This window comes from Geospiza fortis, unplaced genomic scaffold, assembly GCF_000277835.1.
Source record: "Geospiza fortis unplaced genomic scaffold, GeoFor_1.0 scaffold403, whole genome shotgun sequence".
Lineage (NCBI taxonomy): Eukaryota > Metazoa > Chordata > Aves > Passeriformes > Thraupidae > Geospiza > Geospiza fortis.
In genome coordinates this window covers 5,797,451-5,819,797 of record NW_005054336.1, presented here as the reverse complement: position 1 = coordinate 5,819,797, position 22,347 = coordinate 5,797,451, and the positions used below count along the sequence as shown (strand labels likewise).

At 37.3% G+C, this 22,347-nt stretch overlaps 1 protein-coding gene across 1 annotated transcript in view; it reads left to right on the top strand.

Moving 5' to 3' along the window:
* COL11A1 (collagen type XI alpha 1 chain) overlaps window positions 1-22,347 on the top strand; it is a 123,737-nt gene that overhangs the window by 45,077 nt on the left and 56,313 nt on the right. The window contains 20 exon segments of the mRNA XM_031057870.1: window positions 2,324-2,386; window positions 2,930-2,971; window positions 3,324-3,386; window positions 4,968-5,042; window positions 6,343-6,426; window positions 6,593-6,649; window positions 8,446-8,499; window positions 9,916-9,969; window positions 10,078-10,131; window positions 10,700-10,753; window positions 13,709-13,762; window positions 13,876-13,920; window positions 15,260-15,313; window positions 15,402-15,446; window positions 15,875-15,928; window positions 16,393-16,437; window positions 17,565-17,618; window positions 19,687-19,731; window positions 21,247-21,300; window positions 21,381-21,425. Of these exon segments, the coding sequence (XP_030913730.1) occupies window positions 2,324-2,386; window positions 2,930-2,971; window positions 3,324-3,386; window positions 4,968-5,042; window positions 6,343-6,426; window positions 6,593-6,649; window positions 8,446-8,499; window positions 9,916-9,969; window positions 10,078-10,131; window positions 10,700-10,753; window positions 13,709-13,762; window positions 13,876-13,920; window positions 15,260-15,313; window positions 15,402-15,446; window positions 15,875-15,928; window positions 16,393-16,437; window positions 17,565-17,618; window positions 19,687-19,731; window positions 21,247-21,300; window positions 21,381-21,425 (1,095 nt within the window).

Here is a 22,347-nt window from a genome sequence, read left to right as displayed (position 1 = left end):
GAGGAGATGGAATTAAAAAAATAAATTATTAAAGTAACAGTTTTAAAAACCTTTCTAAACTAGAGCTAAAGCTGGAAAGAACATAAATTCTAATGCAGGTACAAGTGCTATAATTAATATTTTTATATAATTACCTTAAGAAATTGAAATGCATATAAGTGTCTAGAATCCTATGGGTTTTACGCTTTCCCAGAAGAAAATTCATGAGTGGGAAAGTTAAGGCCTGAAACCTTTTATGAAAATAAGCTTAGTCAATGGTGACAGGTTTATGGTCTTGCAGAAGTGATTTAACAGCTCAGTATATATAAAGACAGATAGGATGACATGGTGGATCCTGTGAATCATGGTCTTCATTCTGAGTTTTATAGCTGTCTTTCCCTCTGACTTAATCATAGGCTAAACAGCAAGGCTTTAACTTTCTTTTAGTTGCGCCAAGATGCTTGTTTATGAGTTTACCAGCTATGGATGCTGCAAAGAAAACTAATATGGCTAAGACTGGAAGAAAAAAAATCCCATTTGGATTTTTTAATTAGGAAGAATATAGTAGAAAAATAGAATTTTGTTTTCACTATTTCCACAGTCTTCTCTTTATTTTCTCCTCACAAAGTCAAAACTTCAGTTTGCAAAGGATCCAAGGAATAACAGCAAATGCTGTGAGGTTGCTTTTCTCTGCCAGCCTTGAAACCCATCCTTCTGTATTTCATTTACCGCTCCTTTCTATACCCTGTTGGGGTCATTGTATTTTTTAATGATCCTTATCTGTGCAATGTGATACAAGTGTACTCTTTTCCTTCTAGCCCAGATGGGGACACTGTGGCAGAATGACACAGAAAAGGTTAGATTATCTGTGAAGCAAAGAGCCCATAAGGCACCATTTGTTTCTGCATTAAGCGAGTGACTGTGCAGACTCTATCCCCTGGTGTAAATTTCAACTTAAAAAGCCTTGATACAAAGCTGAAGGAGTCAGGAATCTTGAATTAGAACACAGGCTCTGGTCTGTGCAAGCTTTATTACAGTGTCATCTGCTGAGCCAGACATATGTCATTTTTCTTTGGCATATGGATGTGTTTAGCATAACTGAAGTTCTACCTATGATTAAAAAAAAAGACAAAATGGAAAGTACTCAGTAAATGGGAACTTCAAAAGGGGAAACATTTCCAAAGATGGAGACCCTGATGTCATTTTTTACAAGTAATTTGTTAATTGAATAAAATACAACTGCCTCTGCATCTTGCTACTTGATTTTTATACACTACCAATGGGTTTATGAACATCATTACTAGTGAGAGCTGTGCCTTTAGAAGTCAGTGCAAAATGCACAGTCTGTTAATCTCTGTTTTTCCATTCAAAAATATTTCATATTGAAATACTGTAACATTATCCTTACTATTTTTACTAATCCCCAGCTATTTTTTAGAGTAAACGTTGAATCGCTCTATTGAAATTTTTAAAAAGCACATTTTAAATTTTAAGCTGGTCAGAACTTAATTTCTAGTGGATATATTAGCAAGCAAGAGAGATACTTCTGAAGAAAAATACATTATCTCATGGTTAAAAAAAAACCAGTTCTTTTTCTTTGTTTGAAACTTGAATCTGTTTCTTCCATTAGTATGTGTTATCGACATATTGTTTTAGGTACTTCTGTTACCTTAATCCTGAACCCAAAACTTCCCACAGAGCTGGTCCTCAAAGAATTTGGCAGCTGATGCTAATTCAGGTAGTGCTGAGGCATCATCGGTTCTCTGTGAAATATTCTTTAGTGTCCACAGTGCCACTTATCTCCTTTCTCATTTATGCCATGAAATCACAGACCCTTCTCAGGTTGCTTTACATGTTGTAGGTGTCTCATGAATGAAATTAGGAGCTTGAAAGGTACAGTCCATATTGGACCAAGGGATCTTTCTTTCCTTCTTACTTTAGGCTGCTTAACTCATAAAGCCATGAAGAATCATTGTCAATTACCAAGAATATTTCCAGTCAAATAAGAAAAGAAACAATGTTGTGACTTGCACACAGAAGTTTTAGATTCTATTTTCAAAGTTATAATGTAAAGCATGGGGTAAACATGTGATGCACATCTCATTCAAAAACTACAAATTGACAATATCCAATAATGGAGAAAGCATACACATGGCTTTTGCATTTTCCGTTTCTCATGCATTAAGTATTTTTGATGTATGTGGTTTGTACCTGTGATGTACTTTTTATAGTACACACCAATTCCAGCTTTAGCTTTCAGTTACAGGTTGCTGCAATTCTTTATTGTACCAGGTCCTTAGACCTTCTACTTACTTTTGTTTTTGGGGTTATTTTTACTGGCCAGGTGACAGGACATGGGGCTTATGGAGAAAAAGGCCAAAAGGGAGAACCAGCTGTGATTGAACCTGTAAGTACAGATGGCAGGGAGTTTTTCAGTAGCACTGTATCAAAAATATTCACTGTTAATGCATCATCATGAAATGTTGTTGTTCATGATAGGATGACAACATCCACATTGTCCATGATCTCTGAAACAGTCCCTGTAATGTGGATGATATAAAGTGATTACTGTTCCAGCTACTCCTTTGCTCACATGAAGGACTAACCACATGTTCCTTAAAAAAGGAGAATCTTGTACAGAGGAAAATAGATCATTGAGCTGATCTTCAGGCCATCTAGTAACTACATCTTGGACAGATCTACCCAGAAAACTTGCAGCTTAGGCACAGGTAACATGATCACTACAGGTTTCAGCAGGGGCAAGGAAGTCTTCCTCGCTTTTAATGCTATGCAACAGTCCGGATTCTCATGCTAGGAACTGTAGAGAGAGGATTCCTGGAAAAGTTTATCAAAACACTAAGAAATGTTAACTTTAGTAGTTCAGCTAAAAAGATTCTTTATGTTTTTCTACAAAATAATGAATGTAATATTGTGTTCCATCCACCCCTAGGGTATGCTCATTGAAGGACCACCAGGACCAAGAGGACCTGCTGTAAGTAGATTTATCACATTTTCCTTTATTGCTTGATTTATTCACTGTGCTTTTCTGTTCACAGGTTAACACAATATTGGTCTTATTATAGTTCCCAAATGTGTATTAAATTTAGGACTTTTAGAAGGGAATAGAAAAGGGTCATCTCTAGCATTTTCAGTGACAGCAAGCTACAAGCTGATGGCACATGAAAAATCTAAGTTTTGAATGTTGACAATAAATCTTTGTAAGAAAAAACAATACGCTGCCTTATAAATTATTTTATCCAAATATGTGTTCATCCTAACTTAGAGAAAAAATAGTTCAAAAGCCTTCAAGTTTTCAGCATAATTATGTCTTTCATTTTCTATAGGGTCTTACAGGTCCCCCAGGTTTACAAGGTCCTGTTGGTCCTCCAGGTGACCCTGGTGAAAGGGTAAGTCAACAAACAGATTATCCCATGCATTCACGGGATATCTTGCACTAATATCTTGCAGTAATTGCTACACAAGGTTCTGTTATATCCTGAGCTGAAATAGATCCACATAGGTTAGAAACTTCAGTGGAACTGAGGCTGATTCATTCAGCTAAGTAAAAGTCAACTGAGAATCTGGACAAACATTTTCTTAGTGGTAGAAATACGTGCTGTAAATACTAGAAGATGTTTAAGTTCTGGTTTGTTAGTATTCTTCTGGTTTAATGTGTTTAGAAATATACTAAAGTAATAGATACAAACATGTCATATGAATTTGAATTAATTTTTAAAAAATCAATATGGCTTCAGCTACAATATGTACAAATATACAGAATCAAAACACATGGGAATATTGAAAGTGATGGATAATATTTAGATGATCTTGGAAGAATTTATTGGCCACATTAAATAATATGAGGCTTGAGAAACCTATCCAGTCATGAAACTAGTTAAAATTTAAGCTATTACTTTAATCTTCATTTTCTTGCAAACTTTTTCTTACTGCCCCCACTAACATGATTTTAAAACAGCCTAAACATATTTATTTGAGGAAAATACGGTACTAAAAGGCTTTGCTGTGTTTTATGAGAGATAGTTTACTTGTGAATCCAGCACATTCATGCTGTATTTATATACAAAAGATGTTAAGAAGATGCTATAATTTCACTGTTGAATGAGATAATATTAAAATCCCAACAATGTTTTACCTTGCTAGTAAGTCAGCATGAACACTTCTTTCATATTTCTGTCCTGTAGATTAAATAAATATTCCAGAATTTGAACTTGTAAAATGGGTATTTTAACACCTAGTAAGGAATAACTACCAACAGTACTAAGTTTTTTAACTGGATGGTCACTGAATTCGTCATGAGGAAATTCTTGACTAAGCACGTCATGTGCCTGTCACGGACCAGACACGACACAAATATATAATTGCAGCAATTAGGCTGGGAGGAGAATGGATTGAGAGCAGCCCTGCAGAGAAGGACTTGGGGGTGTTGGTGGACAAGAAGCTTGACATGACCCAGTAACACACACTTGCAGCCAACCGTATCCTGGCTGCATGAAAGAAGCGTGAGCAGCAAGTCAAGTGAGGTGGTTCAGCCCCTCTGCCACTCTTGTGTGCCTCTTCTATGAAGACAGGCTGAGCTGTGGCGGGAGGCTGCAAGGGAGGTGCAGAGAGACTTTTACAACGGCCCACAGTGATAGGACAAAGGGGAAGGTTTTTAAATGGAAAGAGCAGGTTTCGATTAGATATTGGGAAGAAATTCCTTATGCTGACAGTGGTGAGGCTCTGTAAAATGTTGCCCACGTGACTGCACCATCCCTGGAAGTGTTCAAGGCAAGGCTGGATGGGGCTTTGAGCTACCTGGTCTAGTGAAAGGTGTCCCTGCCCATGGCAGAGAGGTTGAAACTAGATGTTTAAGGTCTTTTCTGGGCCATTCTATGAGTATAAATTTATGTAAGTGACTCAAAAGGTTTCTCATACATTACTATCTTTTTTTTCTCACTTTTTTTTCTCTCATGTCTTTTTTCTTTTAGGGTCCACCTGGTCGCCCTGGTCTTCCTGGTGCTGATGGTTTAGCAGGTCCTCCAGGTACCATGTTAATGCTGCCGGTAAGTTGTGGTTACAGGATAAGCAGCCTAGAAAAACTGGAAGTATCTTTCAAGAAATGTATAGGTATTTCATTTTTTCATCTAATTTTGTCTGTGGAATGAGAGAATGATACAGAATTTCTTTTATGGCGTAAGCATTTGAAATTCATATATATGGTACCATTTTTTTCCTCACAAAAAACATATGCTTTATCTCCTGCATGGCTGACAGATTGGAACCTACACGAGTGAATTACGGACACTGAAAACCACCTTATATTTTTAGCAGTAACTTATATTTTGCCACTATAGTTCTGAAACAACGAGTCTGCTGTTGTACAGAGGACCTGTACTCCCAACAGGCGTGTGTGCTTTCAAGTCCCATTGACATGTAGATTTTTAAGTATTCCATGCTTCAAATCAGACTTCAGTGTCCTCTTTGAAGAGTCAGTGCATCCTTTGAATAGAAATATATGCACATAGCCAACTCTACTCCCACTGGAGTCAAAGCAAAACACCATCTGTTTTAGCAGGTGGAGGAACAAGCCCAAAGCTGTTAAAGTATCTTGCAGCACTGGGGTACAAAAATCACTGTGTGCTTGGAATTAATTATTCCTAAATGTGTCTATGAGTGAAAAAGATTTGTGTAAACTCTGGGCATAGGCAAACTGGACAAAATGTTGTGGGCAGTGCAAGATTCATGGCCCTGATACTCAGGGTATGCCATACCTGAGCTTCTTGCTGCAGCCTAGCATTTCTGCAACATTGCAAAGCTTCTGCCAGCAGTTTCATTAGCAATAACAGTGCAGGAGCAAAGGAATGAGCGCTTAAAATTTTATTCTGTAATTTATTTTGAAATTTTCAGAAATTACACAAAACTGTTTTATTTTAGATACCAAACATTTTTCACATTTGCATCTGCCTTAAATTAAATTACATTTTTAATGTGAGTAGCTACCAATGTATAGAGAATAAATTAATTTTGGTACATATTTTTATAGACATTTTGCAGGAAAGGAAAAGTCTATTTCGGTCTATTTTATAAATAAACAAGCAAGCAAACAAATGGAAACCAAAATCCTATTAAAACAGGAAAATATTTGCTCATAAGGCATTAAATTTAGACTTCAGTTACTATCACCAATGACTTCATACTCATATTGGATGCAGTGGCCTCCATGCAGCCACCTTCTGAAGTTAGTAGAATGAACTAAAGACTGTGACCTTGTGACTTTGAAGCAGTTTGCACCGTTGCAACAAGTAACAAGTGTGATTTAGATTTGATGAATTCTAAATCCTTTTCTTGTTTTGGTTCTTGCAGTTCCGCTTTGGTGGAGATGGTGAGAAGGGCCCAACAATCTCAGCTCAGGAAGCCCAAGCACAAGCTATTCTTCAGCAAGCTAGGGTGAGCACAAGGAGCCAAAACCTAATTTGTTTTATATCCTGCAAGATGTGAAGTCAAAGATGGGGGGTATTTGCTAACACATTCTAAAACTCTGTTAGTATAGAATATGTATGCTGGCTGGCAGCTTTTTCTTGACACCTGGTGTTCTGTTTGTTTGTCTTCTCAGATTGCTATGAGAGGTCCACCTGGTCCTATGGGACTCACTGGAAGACCAGGTCCTGTGGTAAGTAGACAAAACAGGGGCACAGATTAAAGAACATGATGATGTAGCCATGGATCTCACTCTGGCCCTGCCTACCCCTCTCTACTTGTACTTGTTTTGTACTTATTTGGAATTAATATTATATACTTAAAGCTGTAGCTTGTATTCTTATTCGAGGTCTGCAATTCAACCTAAATATTAAATGAGTTTTTATTGTAGGTTTTATGGTGTTCAGACAGAGCACACTGCTGGACTAGTGAATAGTTTTACATAAATATCCCTCTACATTCAATCATCTCTGTAACGCCATTAGTACAATTTGTTGCAGTAAATATGAAACTCTACAGAAAGAGATACTAAAGCAAGAGTTTGCAGAATCACCTTTACTCAATATTTAAGCTAAATCTGAAAAGTTTGTAAGAGGCATTCCTATAAACAATTAAGAGCCACAGGTTTCTAAAAGAATTGCACTTTTTTATTTCAGTCCTGAATTTGACCCAACTGCTAACACCAAATTATCTGGAAATGGCCCCGTGGATTTTAAAATATTTCAGTATTTGTACGGAGTGTGTGCACTTGTACTTTTAAGCAGATCTGTACAAGAATAATTCTTTTCTACAGTAATTCTTCCAAAATAAATAGTAGCTACCAAGCAGAGAATCTGGCTCACAGATTCCTCATTCATACAATTAGGCATGCCATACTTAAAAAGAGTAAAATATATTTGGTCTATATAACAAATTCATACATTATTTCCAGCAATGCATTTAGTTCAAGAGACCTGTAGGATAACATTCAGTCTGTACAGACAAAACTCTGGAGCTGCTCTAAGCAAGGAGGACTTTGCAAAGGCTGGTATGATACTGACAATGGTTTGGATACCTTTAGCAGAGGTATAACTTGCCTTCATACTCATGCTCTTGTGTTTTAAAAGCCTTCATGAATTCCTATATGCAAAGTTCATCAAATTAATAATATTAATAGTTGTTTTGCTTCTAAACCACCAGGAGGCTCTAGAAATCCAACTCTTTGATCTAGAAATTTTTTTCCTGCAGCTTCAAAAGCAAGTTTCTTGGTCTGTAAATTGGTTTTCCACCCAGTTTCTATGTGTCCATGTCAGGATTTTTTGGTTTATTTTCTGTTTATTGTCTGTTTTTGTGAGATATCTAACTTACTTTCACTAGTTCTGTCCCATGTACAGTTTGAGTGAATGTCTGGTCTTGGCCTGTTTATGCTTAAAACTTACTCTTAAAATCTATATCTTAAATTCATAATAATAAAGAGATGTAGTTATATAGATTCTCCACTTCTTCAGGGCCAGGTGCACAAAGGACTTGATTAAAACATCACTGAAGTTCATTACAAGATTAGACAGGGTATTTTTCATTGACTACAGTGATCTTTGGATTGAACTCTGAGACTGTTTTTTTCTGTACAACATAGAAATAAAGGTAAAAAAGAGGTGGCTTTCAGCTCTGTCTTATTCCCTACAGTGGATGCACTGCTGATTGCCCTACTTCTGTTCTTACTGTGCTCGTACTTAGCTCCTAAATACTAATATAAAACAAAGGGTTACATTTTGCATTCAAATCCATGAGAATTTTCTCTGGTAAGAAAAATATTTCTGCCCAGTGTTTAGGCAATGATAAATCAAGGTAGATAAATCTGTAGATACAAATGGTGAATTCACACCTCCTGATGAATAGAGGATTATTTGTTATTTCTCTCTGCAATTCATGTAAGGAAATAGAAAGTAACTTATTAATTTAAAGAGGCTTTTGTATACTTAATTAATCTATGTTTTTTTTTTAATCAAGGGTGGACCTGGAGCAGCAGGTGCTAAAGGTGAAAGTGGTGAACCAGGGCCCCAGGTACAATAATATTCCATTATGTTTGAGCATGTTTTATGTTTAAGAAAATTTATTCATATCAATTAGAAGAAATCAATCAGTGATTATGCTTCCTGCATGCAACTGAAGAAAAATATCCTTTATGATACTATAATTTCAATAGCTTGATCAATAATAAAATTGTAGTTAAAATCAATAGCTTGATTGTTCATTCTGAAATATGAAAGTAACAATCTTTGTATAACAAAGAGCAATTATCACATGTAGAGTGTCATCAGTCAAAAAGCTGTTTTAATATTGTCACTTCAGGCTCCTCTCAGTTCAATAATGATATGTTAGTCTGCAACTGGACGAACTTGGTCTCTGAACTTATCAGATCTCATAAGGTGAGGGAGGTTGAATTTGGTTGGTAATTAAACAGAATATTTTCACTATAGATGTGACAGCAAGAAAAAATCTTTACAAATCAATGCATGTTTTGCTTCTCAGCCTACTATAATATAAACTTCTCCACAGTGATGTCAAAGAGCGCTGAAGCACATGGAATTCTTTCAGTTTAAACCTAAAATCAGTAAGGAGATTGTGAAAGAAGTCATGAAATAAGTATCCCAAACAACGATTTTGCCAGATTTCAAGTAGTATCATAGATTTTATGCATTACTATGTGCCTGTCTTAAAACTCCACATGGACACTTGGAGTAGAAACATAAAATGATAAAAAAAGAAAAAAAAATTCTGAACAGTTGTACAGTCTTTCAGTTTGCTTACTTATATTTTTAATGTTTTTTTTTTCTTTTCCTACACAATATTTGTGAATGACTTGACCTCACCATTGCTTTTTTTCACCTGAAAATGCATTTGGATGGGTGGTGAGAAAATTTCCACAGTTACACCCATACAGTCATCAGTGAAAGTTACATGTGTTTGGAAAGTGAAATGTTTTTTCAGTCTGGGGTAATTTGGTCCCTCTGTATTAAACCCACGTTGTGTAAAGCTAAGACAGCATGTGAGTTCTTTACTAGCACAACTCATGTTTGTGTAAATATCTGAAATAAGCACTCTATAGTTTTCACTAAATAATTATAATGTAATTATAATTATAATAAAATAATTTGGGCATGAGAGGAAGAAGGTTTTTCAAACTACAGGACTGAGATCTTTAAAGTAATGAAAAGACTGTTACAAACTTACATGGTAACTTACGTCATGTATAGTGCCATCTCATGAAAATTGGTGTTAAAATTCATAATTCTAAGGCCAGTTTGGATGCCCATGTACTTTTAAAACTAATGGGAATCTGGGAACCAGAATCCATCTCCTAGGGAAAAAAATGCAGCTTTGTGTAGAAAAAATCTTACCTTGTTCTTGATGTGAGGCTTTTTACTAGCTTTTGGCGGACATTAATGGAATGCTAAATATTACCCTCTTTAAACCCAGGGTCCTCGTGGTGTCCAAGGTGCCCCCGGTCCAAGTGGAAAAGCTGGCAAAAGGGTAGGTAGCATATAGATCAGTTCTGGGTAAATAGTTTTTGTTTAAATGTATTTAAATATTAATTTATTCCATTGCCTTTTCAAATGTTTGCCCCTTTGGGTTTTTCAGGGACGTCCTGGAGCTGATGGTGCCAGAGGAATGCCAGGAGAACCTGGTGCAAAAGTAAATAATAATGAGACCTGTGGCTTTAGTTCAGTCTTGGAACAGGCTAGACAGATTTTATGTAGGTACCACAGTTTCATCCAGGCCAACCCAAAATTCTCCTCTCAAGTGAAAATACTGAGGTTTCAGATAGCTGGGTCAGATGCAAGAGCTGAGAATGAATCATCCATTTAAAATATGGTAATTAATGGTAATTCCTAGTAGTCTGACTTTGGATTCTTGGGGCATGATTTCTCTCTCTCTGAGTTAGTTTCTAGTTACACAGTATCAGTTAAAGTCAGGTTTGCAGCTGCAAAGTGCAGCTAGAATCAAGCGTATCCTTTCAATGTGAAAATTCTTTTTATAAATAGCATAACTACAGCACAGCGAAAAAGCTGTGGCATCTTCTCTTGCTACAATTTGTTGGAGCAAATTTTGTGAGTTTGATCTATATGCTCAGCCCCATGTGCTTCATTCAGTAGCAAAAGTGTACATACAACCCAAGGGTAGAAACTAACTTTTAGGGGGAAGGTACTATTTATTCAGACAATTTAACAATCATTTACTAAAGCTGTGATTTCTTTCCAAGGGTGACAGAGGATTTGATGGTCTTCCTGGCCTCCCTGGTGACAAAGGTAACCGGGTAAGAAAAATATGTACATTTATACAGCACCAAACTAATTGAGTCCCAGAAATAATTCATTATTCATTAAGAACAGCACTAAGGACTGAGCGAAAAGTTAAAACAGAATGTCAGCTTTGCACTTACAAATAATAGCTGTACTATCAGGCAATGTATTTCTTGTGAAACTTCTGAGTAACATCAATCAATAGACAAAAAATTTATAAATTTATAGTTTAAATATATTTGCAGAATTTAGATCACATCTTCGGCTAGGTTTTGCTCTAATTTTTCTTAGTTCAGGAATTTGCCTGTTGGACTTCAAGTCATTGCTCTAAAGAGTAATAGGGAAAGGAAATTAGGATGAAGTTTCTGTATCAGGAGCATGCCAAATTTTAAGTTGCTTAGAAGCTTGCTCAAAAAAAATGGATATGAATATTTCAATTACAAACTGAATTGTTTAGTGGGGCTTATTCCAACAATTGCAGCTTAAGAAAGGTCACAGTCAAGTCAGATAAATTAGGAAGATTTTTAGTAATATTTAAAACAACTAAAGTACTTGTTGCTTTTGGAACAAGTCTATGGAACAAATCTTTGGAATGAGACTTCATCTTTTCTTACAAAGTGCAGATATAATCACAGCCAGGGTTTTCTGCTTCAGATTATACTCCTAATGTAGGTGCTAGCACCCTGCTGAGTGTCCCTCCTTTACTGTTGTCCTGGTAAGCGCAGCGCACCATGAAAGAAAAAGTGAATGGGAATGCCAGCAAAGACATTTTCAAATGTGCTAAAGCTCAGTGACCAAGGAATTATTACCTCACCCTCACCCTTCAGTGGGTAAGCACAGTTGTACTTCCTAGAAAAGCTCAGCAGTGTTGACTACCAAACCCTAATGTAGTTCTTCTTAATAGTACCTAAGGATACCCTTTTGAGTTCTGTTTGCAATGGATAAAGAACATCTGCTGTCTTGAAGATTTTTTTTACTCCTCTTTCATCATCCCTGTTTAGGTAAGGAGTGTAAAGCAGTCAGTGCATCCCATAATGGAAGCCCAGCATGCTCAGCAGGCCAACAGCAGAGGGGGCTCAGCATTAAGCACTTGCTGCCTGCACTTGGAGAGATGAACAGAAATTTGGCCTGTGACTTTGTGTCTTTGGCTTGCAATAATAAACACAGCAAGACAGTTGAATACTTCTGTTGAAATTATATTTCAGCTGTAAAAGAATCAACATTGAAAAACCTAACTTTAGAGTAGTTTCAGGACTGATTTTAGAATTAGTCATATTGGACATACAAGTTGCAAACTGAATGTCTCTCTCAAGCACAAATTTTCAGACAGGAGTTACTGAATGAGATTCTTAGACTTCTAGTGTAGAGCAGATTACATCACATGAAGTCATATTTCTCTTAACCTCATTATCTGTGACTTTGAACTTTTCGTATTTAGATTTACTAGATGTGCAACTCTTCTTCAGTATAAAAGCAAGACACTTTATACTTTTAAAATAGCTCCAAAGAAAAAGAAATTCAGGCTTTAAGAGAACACTTGAAGGAAAGAAAAAGAGCTGAAAAACTGAATACTGATGATGATAGGAAGTTTTGTTCTTACTGAATGACAACACCAGGACACTGAATGCACACTCCTAATCTATATCTATATCCTAATTAAGTACCACATGACTGCAAGAAGAGAAAGGTAACCCTTAAGGGGATGAACTATTTCAGTATTTGAAAGCCTAAGTCAGTCTTCACCTGGATATTAATTGGAAGCCAGAAAAGAACATGCCTCTCGTGTCATCTTTCAGAAGCGTCATCTAACATACAGAAAAACACATTCTCTACTGGCAGATAGCATAGGATACTTGCAGCACCTAGCAAAATAAATGAATTGCTGTATGAATTCAAGAATTCATCTTGAAGGTGTTAGAGAGCTGTTCATAAAATTTCACTTTCTCTTGCATGCTGGGGGAGGACAGAAAGGCAGTAGAATAAAGTCCTAACATCCCTAGTACTGGGGGATGTGCTCTGGGTATATGAGGGTTCCCTAAAATTCCCTAGGAAAGTTTGGAAGTGTAAAGAACAGACCACTGAACAGTGACTCCATATATCCCACCAGAATCCCCAGCAGTGGTCAGGCTCCTTGGAGACACTGATAAAATTAAGGCAAACAGCATGAATACTTGGGTGTTGTCCAATGCCAGAAGGAAGTCACAGTCTCAAAGCTTGCTGCCCAGAAGGAGGTCAGTCAGTGGTGCTTGAGATCTGTAGCACACTAGTTCTCTTTAGGAACTGGGAAAGAAAAATAAATCCTAAAAGTATGGTCCAGAATCTACTGAGGTTCCACATATATAGACTTGAAAAGCCCCAGCCTCTGAGGGGAAGTGTGGAAGTCTGGCTGCCTTCCAAAGCCTCAGACAAACCAGTCCCAAGGCTCTCAGTAGCTGGTGCCAGGGTGTGTGGTTCTGAAAGGTGGTTAGTAAATCTCTGGATATTCCTGGGCCCTGCAGCTGGTTTCTTAACTTCTGCCCTACGTACACAGCTTATTTTACTGCACTAATACATTGTGTAGGGCAGAGGGAAGGTGGTGATGAGACAAAGGAAAATGTGAGCAACACTACCTTTTGTAGATGTAGCTTGTGTATGTTCTGGAGCCAAAAATCACAGAATCAGAGAATCACAGAATATTCTGAATTGGAAGGGACCCACAAGCATCACCAAGTCCAACTCTTGTTACAGAGTGAAATTGTACAAATGCAAATTATTCATTGTTTCAAAAATGCTCATCTGTTCTTATACCAAGGTAATGAAAGATTTCACTGAGCACTAAAACTTACAGATTTGTATCCCCGTGTCAAGACATGTTTTGACACATCAAACTTCAGCTAACGTATTTGTTTTCATTTCCCTTCCCATCCATTATTGTTTCCAGCAGCAGAAAGTTTGCAGCAGTTATTTTAATGACTTTCCTTATCCTACAGGGAGACCGTGGCCCACAGGGACCTCCTGGCTTACCTGGTGAAGATGGATCAAGAGTAAGTTGCTGTTCACACAGGAAAATCTGGAGTGAATCCTCATATAATGGGAATAAGGTCATGATAAATGTTTGGTTTTTTTCTAAGACTTGTTTCCTTTTGCACAAAAACAGGGAGAAGATGGGGAAGTTGGACCAAGAGGTCTCCCAGGTGAAGCTGTAAGCAATTCTTTCTTATTCTTCTGCTTCTGTTACAAACAAAAGTCACATTCAGATATTTTTCCTATCTCTTGAACTATTCTGTATTGCAGGTATAAAAAATATTTCATGTGTTTGCATATAGAGAATACTGTTTCTGGCTGAAAAGCAAACAAATGGAATGTTTTGTTTAGGGTTGAAACACCACTTACAGTATTAGAATTGAGTCAAGGATTTATCCAGCTAAGTATATACAACTTCCAGAATCACAAATGCTATTTCTTATCCAATTATGTAAAATCAGTAACTGCCGTCCTTGATACATCAGAATAGAGCCAAGCCCCTGTTGCTTCTAAAGTGTTACCTAAATTTCTACTTATTAGAAAGGAAGGTCTGGATTCTCCTCTTATTTCACACTACTGTGCTTCACTGTGTATTTTACACTTGTTTCACATACAGAATTTCCACCCCTGTCAGTTGGAATTCTGCAGGTGCTGTCACTGCAGAAGAGAGTTCTGCATTGCAGGCAAGAAATCAAGCCTCAGAAGGGGAATTTTTCCCTAAATGTCTGATCTACTGCTACCTACTCAGGAAGTACAAACACCTTGCTACAGTCAGTGTCAGTGATTTGTGACTATGTCACACATGAGGAGACTGGAGACTCAGTTCTGCCTATTTTAGCAGCAGAACATGAATGATGGCACAATAATGAAAACTAGTACTCATTGGCATAGTATAGAATGAAAAGATTATGTTATAGACCAAAATCTTGTTCACCTTATTGATGAGAATAGCCATTGGTCTTTTGTGAAATTTTTTAGTGAAAAGAGCAAAAAATATAATTTTTGTTTCCAGAATGTAATTTATCTATTGTAATAAAATTACTAGCAATTTTTAATTACTTATCCTTACTACAGATAAAGGCATAATTTTGTACTTAGAATAGTAGTATAGAGTATGACACATCATCATGTTTTCAAAAGAAAGGAATAAAAATATGTTACTGCTCAGGTCAGACCTTCAGGCCAAGACACAGCTAAAATTTTAGTGGAAGATGCTGTGCCAATGTTCTGCACTGGGAAATATAAATATCAATCTCCCACCTTTCTCTGAATTGACCATTCAGAGGCTAAATCAAAGGTTGCCCTTCCACTGACATCCTGTTCAGAAATAGTGTCCTTGAGGAAAATCTGTTATTAGTAAATTTTTCCCATTCTTCTTTTCTTTCTTCCTAAAACACCCAGGCTGCCTTCCCTTCATCCTTCCTGCTCCTTATTCCATTCCTCAGTCAGTCCTCCTCACAGGCATTTCTGTTCAGAAAAAATCATGCAGGTGTCAATAAGGGTTTCTTCTCTTGCAGGGTCCACGGGGATTACTGGGCCCCAGAGGAACACCTGGGCCCCCTGGACAACCTGTACGTATGAGCTGTCAAGTCTTTCCAGTTTCCAGAAGGAAAAAAGGAAGTCCACTGAAAATTGCTCTTGTTATATTGTTTGTTGTAGGGCATTGCAGGTATTGATGGACCTTCAGGCCCAAAGGGAAACATGGTAAGTAAACTGGGAATTAGAAAGATTCTAAGAATGCTTTCCACAGTCTCTCATCCCTGCAACTATGCCATCCTTTCCATTTAATTAAACTTTTATGTCAACTATTTGGATTCATTATGATTTTATATGGAAAAGGCAAGGCTTCTGTTACTCAGTTTTCAGCCAAAAGCCCTGACCATGCTTTCTCTCAGACTCCTTTAGCACCATGGACTCCAGTGCTCAGGTCCTATGTGTGGGCTGTTATTCTCTGTTAAAGAAAAGGTCATGATATTCATTAGCGTGAAAAAATTTCATACGGGAGAGAAAGTTGCTGGTAGACTTTAAAGAGGGAGGAACAAAGATGAGTTTGTACTCCTTTTAGTCCTGACAATGAAGATCTGTAGTCCAGAAATGCAAACCTAATGCCCTACTATTTTTTTGCATGGTAGGGTCCTCAAGGGGAACCAGGACCTCCTGGTCAGCAAGGAATTCCAGGCCCACAAGTAAGTGTAAAAGAACTTTCACGAAATACGACGTTATGTGCAGCAAATGTTTAATAAATGGAAATTACTAAAAGGTTAGCTTTTCATGTGCAAAACCGATAAAGCTTCAAGGATTTTATAAATAATGCTGCAAATGTGCCGAGGGCAGTGGAAGCAGAGTTTTCAAGTAAGTTTTCAGAGGGATTTTTCATTCAGGAGAAAAATGACTCATTCAGTGTTCCTGGAATGCAGCAGGGATGGCCACACCTGGAGGAGGGTTCTGAATAGGATCTTGTTACAGACCTACTGCCAGAATAGTGGCTTGTGCAAAAGACTCACACAAAACTCCTGACCTAACTTGTAAGGGGGGAAAAAAGCCACTTATATTTGCCTGTGTGTTGAAACAGATTAATGAGGGACCTTTAGTAGGGTGAATGTATGTACATTGTTCTCCCTGGTTTCTCACACTGGTTTCTTTCTAACAGGGGCTTCCTGGTCCTCAAGGTCCTATCGGGCCTCCTGGTGAAAAAGTAAGTCACAGCATTATTTTGCTACTTCACAGTCAGTTCTGTGCCACAACCTTGTTTATCCGCTTTGCTATCTTTTATGGAATAGTAAGCTAAATTTAAATACTATTCCTGAAATCATCAATAAATGAATAACCAATGAATACCCAATGACTTTCCTCTCATATACCCTTTTTCACAAGCATAACTTCCTCCCTTTATTTTGGATTAATTTTGTGTTATGACCTTCAGAATCCCATCTACAATATTAAACAATTTGTATTTGCATGTTACTTAATTTCACAGCAAGCTGAAAAATTTCTCATAATCTCTTTTTTATAACAAAGTTTTACCTATTCAAGTCTAATTCTGTTCTTTTTTCAAGGATCATATTATGGCATAACTCTGCAGTAATTGACATACTGTAGTGTCCTTTGGTGGCTTTTTCCTCATCTGTTTACACATGTTCTTGTGGCTTGAAAACTGTCTTCTAATCATTTAAAACATATCACTACTGAATTTTATGCTAATTTTATTATTCTCCCCTTTTTGCTGAATTCCTGCTCAATTCATTCTTTGATTTTTCTCCTTTTCACTCTTTACTCTATTTTTTTGGAGAAATTGATACTTTTTCCCTGTCAGTGTGTTTAAGTATTATTCTAGCAAAATGGGAAGTCCCATGATATCTGCATTTCCTAGGCTTTCACAAAGGCATTCCAGCTTTTCAGCTATGAGCACTGGAGTTCTGTACCCTGCACTCTTTGCCTCTTGAACTTGATGATAACTTTCATTGGTGAATCCTTTTATTCCTGAAATTCTAAATAGTACTTAATTTTGTACACTGGAGAACTCTTCCCCACCTTGTGTTCTGTGTGTGCATGTTCATAGGGTAACTCCTGAAGCCTGTTCTCAAGCAAGCATCTCATTGAAAATTATGGATCATTTTTGTAGGCTAAAGATTGTAAGAACTGGCCTTACTTACATATGGTATGAAAGTGTCATTCTGGCTTTAGTTTTATTTCTGTCATATCCCTGATATCCATATCGAGGGACTTAGGTATGACTGCATTTTATGTCCTTAGCTCTTAGGGTCACATGTGTTGGGCCTGTTTGCTATTGTTTTTAAGATGTGTGTCTGTTACTGCATTTAGGGACCGCAAGGCAAGCCTGGCCTTCCTGGCCTTCCTGGTACTGATGGGCCTCCTGTAAGTAAAGAAATATTTAATCCTTTGAATTTTTAACTACTTTTACTAAGTGACAAATACTACTTTTACTAAGTGACTTCTGGATACCTGTGTTACAGAAACAAAATGGAGGGGAAAAGCAATGGTAGTCCTAGTTGGCAACAGCATTATAAAATCCATCTAAAATCCCTGTTAAAACTAAGGTAATTGCATTTTTGAAGCAGCTGCTAAAAACATCTGTGGGCTTTTTAAAATGTGGGCCTAGATGTTGAAATACCTCCGCAACATCTTCAGGGATGCATAAATAACCTACTAACACACAAAGGGCCAAATACGGTTCCACTGTATCCTACCATGTCAGTCCAGCAGAGCAAATCAGCTGTAAAAATGTTCACCACTTGTTCTCTGAGGAAACATGGAACAGGCTGCATCTTTCTCAGCTTCCTGGCTTAAGTGCATATTATGTGTTTAAGGTGCTTCTTGCATTGTCTAGACTGGGACATACCCAAGCCAAACTTTGTAATTGCCAAAAAATTCAGCTTCACTGTGAGGCTGCAATCACTCACATGAACAGAGTGTAGCCACTTGAGCAGCATAGCTTAGGCATTCAGCTTAAATGGAATCATTGGCCATAATGGCATGCCCATACACTTGTTTTCTTGCAGCAAAAACATACTGTTTTTATACTCCTAAGAGCCTTTAGACAATGTTATTTCTGAGATCTTGACTATCCTCCCCATGCAATTGTCCCTTACAATTTTTCTTTTAGGTGAAATCTTCATTTCTTGAACCTGACTTTTTACAAGGTTTAACAAGGTCACTGCAAATGTATTGCAAATACAGAACTGTTCCCAGGGCTCTCACCGTCTAGCCTGTGCAATGACTGTCCAGCTGAGTGTCTGTATCTTGAATAATTGTCTAAACATTTGAATGTTTCCCCTTATCCTTTCCTGTATACTGGAACCAATGTTAATTTCCAAACACAAGCATTATTTGTCATCTGCATCTTGTTAAATCTTCAAAGCAGGGGGGAAATGCTGTAAGAGGTAATCAGGTGTCAGCACAGGTCTGTGCCTGACACAGACCCCTGCTGTGGTGGGTTGGCCCCAGTCAGCAGCCAAATACCCACCTACTCACTGGCCCGCTCCTCCCACAGCAGGGGCGGGCACAGAATCACAAGGGCAAAAGCAAGAAAGCTCCTGGGCTGAGGTAACGGCAGCCTAATAAGTGGAACAAAGCTATGCACACAAGCAAAGTAAATTAAGGGATTGATTCACTGCTGCCAATCTGCAGGCAGATGGCCAGCCACTTGCTGGGAAGTTGGTTATGAATGTCCTCCTTCCTCCTCCTTTTCCTGAGCTTTTATTACTGAGTATGACATCATATGGTATGGAATATTTCCCTGGTCAGTTTGGAACAGTGTCCCAGCTGTGTCCCCTCACAGCTCCGTGCCCTCCTGCAGAGGAGTCACAATTATCTGTTAATCTTCAGTTTCATTAAATTGCCTTGAAATGTTGCAATTTAAGTGCAAATTTTTTAAGAAAGGAAAACAGTGGATTGGCTAATGTTTTGAGTGCTGTAGTATTAATTTCAGTGATAAAAAGCAAAGACTAAAATGTGAATTTATTTTGTTTAAAAAGTAAGTCACCGTTTACAAGAAAGACATAGAATGTTGAAACTAAATCAGCCTTCTATTGAATCTTTTGATAAATTCTATAGTTTAAAAAATATTTTTAGGAATGTCTTCATGCTACAAAATAAATCACCTATTTTTCAAAATCGAAGGTGAGAGTCTCTTACATTAAAAGCCTCTTACTGCTGAAATATTAATTAAACAGAAGGACTGCTCAGCATATTCCTGAAAATATGGACATGAATGTAACTACTGTCCAGTGTTTCCTTTGTTATGTAAATTATATTGGTATTGAAAGTAAAATCTTGCCTCAAAATTTTGTGTGTCTATTCTAATACGAAAGAAATGTGATTAATGACCTGAAATTCAAAAGTTTAAATAATTGTGTTTTTATAATAAAATGTCACTCCTTAAAAAATATTGCTTTTCAAATCAGATACATTTCTTTTAAAACAGGGCCACCCTGGCAAAGAGGGTCAGTCTGGAGATAAAGGTGCATTGGTGAGTTTTAAAACTTTTCCATTTATTTACATAGATTTCAAGAAAATTTTTGGTGGTTTTTCATCTTTGTGACACATTTGTCACTTTTGTTGCTTACAAGAACTATGTAAGAGGACAATAGACAACCCATGACACATTCAAAGCATCTTTTCACAGATAAACATACATTAAAAATATTAGAGATTGTAAATAATATAAAGATTATTCTTTTAAAGTAAACCTCATCTTGGAGTTTGTCTAGTGGCAATGAAAAGTTCCACACATTTCATACAAAGAACTTGCAGATATTTTGAGTTTTCAATTCTGTTGTATGGAGTACACCCAAACGTTCTTCAGAACCTGCTTTTTTTGAAGGTATAAAACTACATGCAGAGACCATGCATTTTTTAGGTCATCTTCAACTCAGTGTCAGTGTAAAGCATTTTTTTCAATCTTATGAAGCCCGGAAAGGGTCTTGGAGCTCCAAAAAGTGTTCTGCTTACTCATAATTGACCCTTATTTATCCAGAATAGCACCCTTTATAGCACCTGAATTCTGTTGCAGTTTTCAGGGGTAATACTAAAAGGTTGTATCCTGGATGATAGGATGAGTGAATTAAAAAGACATTTAAGAAAGTGCAGCACCACTGACATCAGCATATTATATATGTCAAAAGTGTTGTTTTGTAAAAGACATTTAAATTTTATCCTGGTTTCTTAAGAAGATAAAACTTCCACACAGCATTTATGTTTTGAAAGTCCAGGCCTGTTCCCGTCTGCCAGTTCTTATATCTTTTGAATTTACTGATCCATTTCAGCCAAATTTGATAGAAAGTTCAGTTTCTCAGAGATGTTAACAGTCCAAAGGTTTTGTGAAAAGGCACATTGGAGAGAGGAAAAAGGCCCTATCAATGTCCCCATTAGTAACAGATTTTGTTATCTGTCCATCTCAGACATGGGAGAATCAGCAGAGTAGCTCAGAGATCCAATTTGAACATCATTAAAATACTCTGAAAAATGGGACTAAAAGAATCCAGGCACCAGTCAGTATTGGTAGCAGCATTAACCTTTTAGCTTCCAGGCTTGGAATGTCATTTTTTTCTTTTTTTTTAAGACCATGATTTTTTATTATTCCCATTATTGTGGTCTCTATTTTTGACTTGTGACATCATCATAATTAGGCTATAAATTTTCTCCAATAGAACACCACGAGTTTCTAAATGGCCTATTTTTTTGTTTCTGATTGTTTGTTCCTTTTTACATTTTCCGTTGTTTCAGATAATTTATATTATGGATAGATACTTCCCAAATATACAAGTTAAATCCAAGTTCACAATTAGTTCACAATTCTATTAATAGTTTACAGTGACATTGAATGGTGCTTTTTAATGCCTTAACTTTTCTTAGTGGCAGGCAGCCCAGTGTTATTTTGCTGTCTCATACATTATACTGAGAGAAGAAGGATTAGATTCTGAAGAGAACTGCTTGCTAACCAAAAACTGTAAAAACAAATGTTCTTTGCTTCAATGTATTTTAGGGGCCTCCAGGTCCTCAGGGTCCAATTGGATATCCAGGTCCTCGTGGTGTAAAGGTAAGATTGAATTATTGGATTCCTCCTCTCACACCTTTCGAGTATATGCATGCGGGTAATTATTTATATTCTTCCTTTAGGGTGCTGATGGTGTACGTGGACTCAAGGGATCCAAAGGTGAAAAGGTAAATCTGACTGCAGTTAATTCTTTTCCCTTTTTACACTGCAGCCTCTTCTGTCTCCTTCACTGCAGTGTGCTTTATCTCACAGCAGTGAGTTTATTTTTGCCTTTCCCTAAAGGCATACCAAGTCCAGTGCCTAAATCAGTGACCTTCATGGTTATTTACACTGATACAAAGTGAATATAAACCCTTCATTTATTAGAATGCTTTTCAATCCTCTTTGCACCAGTGTAGGTAACTTCTCTCTAAAGTGGCCTTGAGTAGAGAATTAGACATCCCCTCCCTTATTAGTAGGTGCTGTAGTGGATACTGAGAGGCTTGTGCATCAGAGAGATTTGTGGTGACAATAAAGTTTTTATCTGTTTTGATAGAGCCATAAAATAGATCTGTATTTTTTACGTACATGGGTCAATGGCTTTCTAGGCTCAAGGTATTTTGTCCCAGATCTTTGGCTTTGCTGAAGTGATGGGCAGCCCCAGTCAGATCTGTGGATATGAATATGAAGAAAGCTCTTATTTCTCCTGATACCATTAATTCTGTGTGTAGAGCTCTTCCCAGAGCAAACACCAACCACTGTGGTCTGGGCTGACTCCTGATGGTCTGCGGTGGCTGAAACCACAGCCAGTGTTGGTTTAATGTCACACTTCCTTCAGCACTCAAAATAAGAGACACACTCCATCAGTCATACCTCCTCCTGAACACACAGGCAAACCCACTCTTGTGGCTCTGCTGGCTAATATATATCTATATATAGATAGATACATGCTCTACAGATATTTAGAGATATTTCTAAAGCAGAAGACTCCGTCTTGCCAAAAAGCCTGGATTCAGAACTCAGCTCAGATGCCAAGAGCTGCTGTACATTTTCAAGCCTTCCTAAACCACAGTTTGTCTAGGCTGCATGCTCACTTTAGAGTTTCTCATT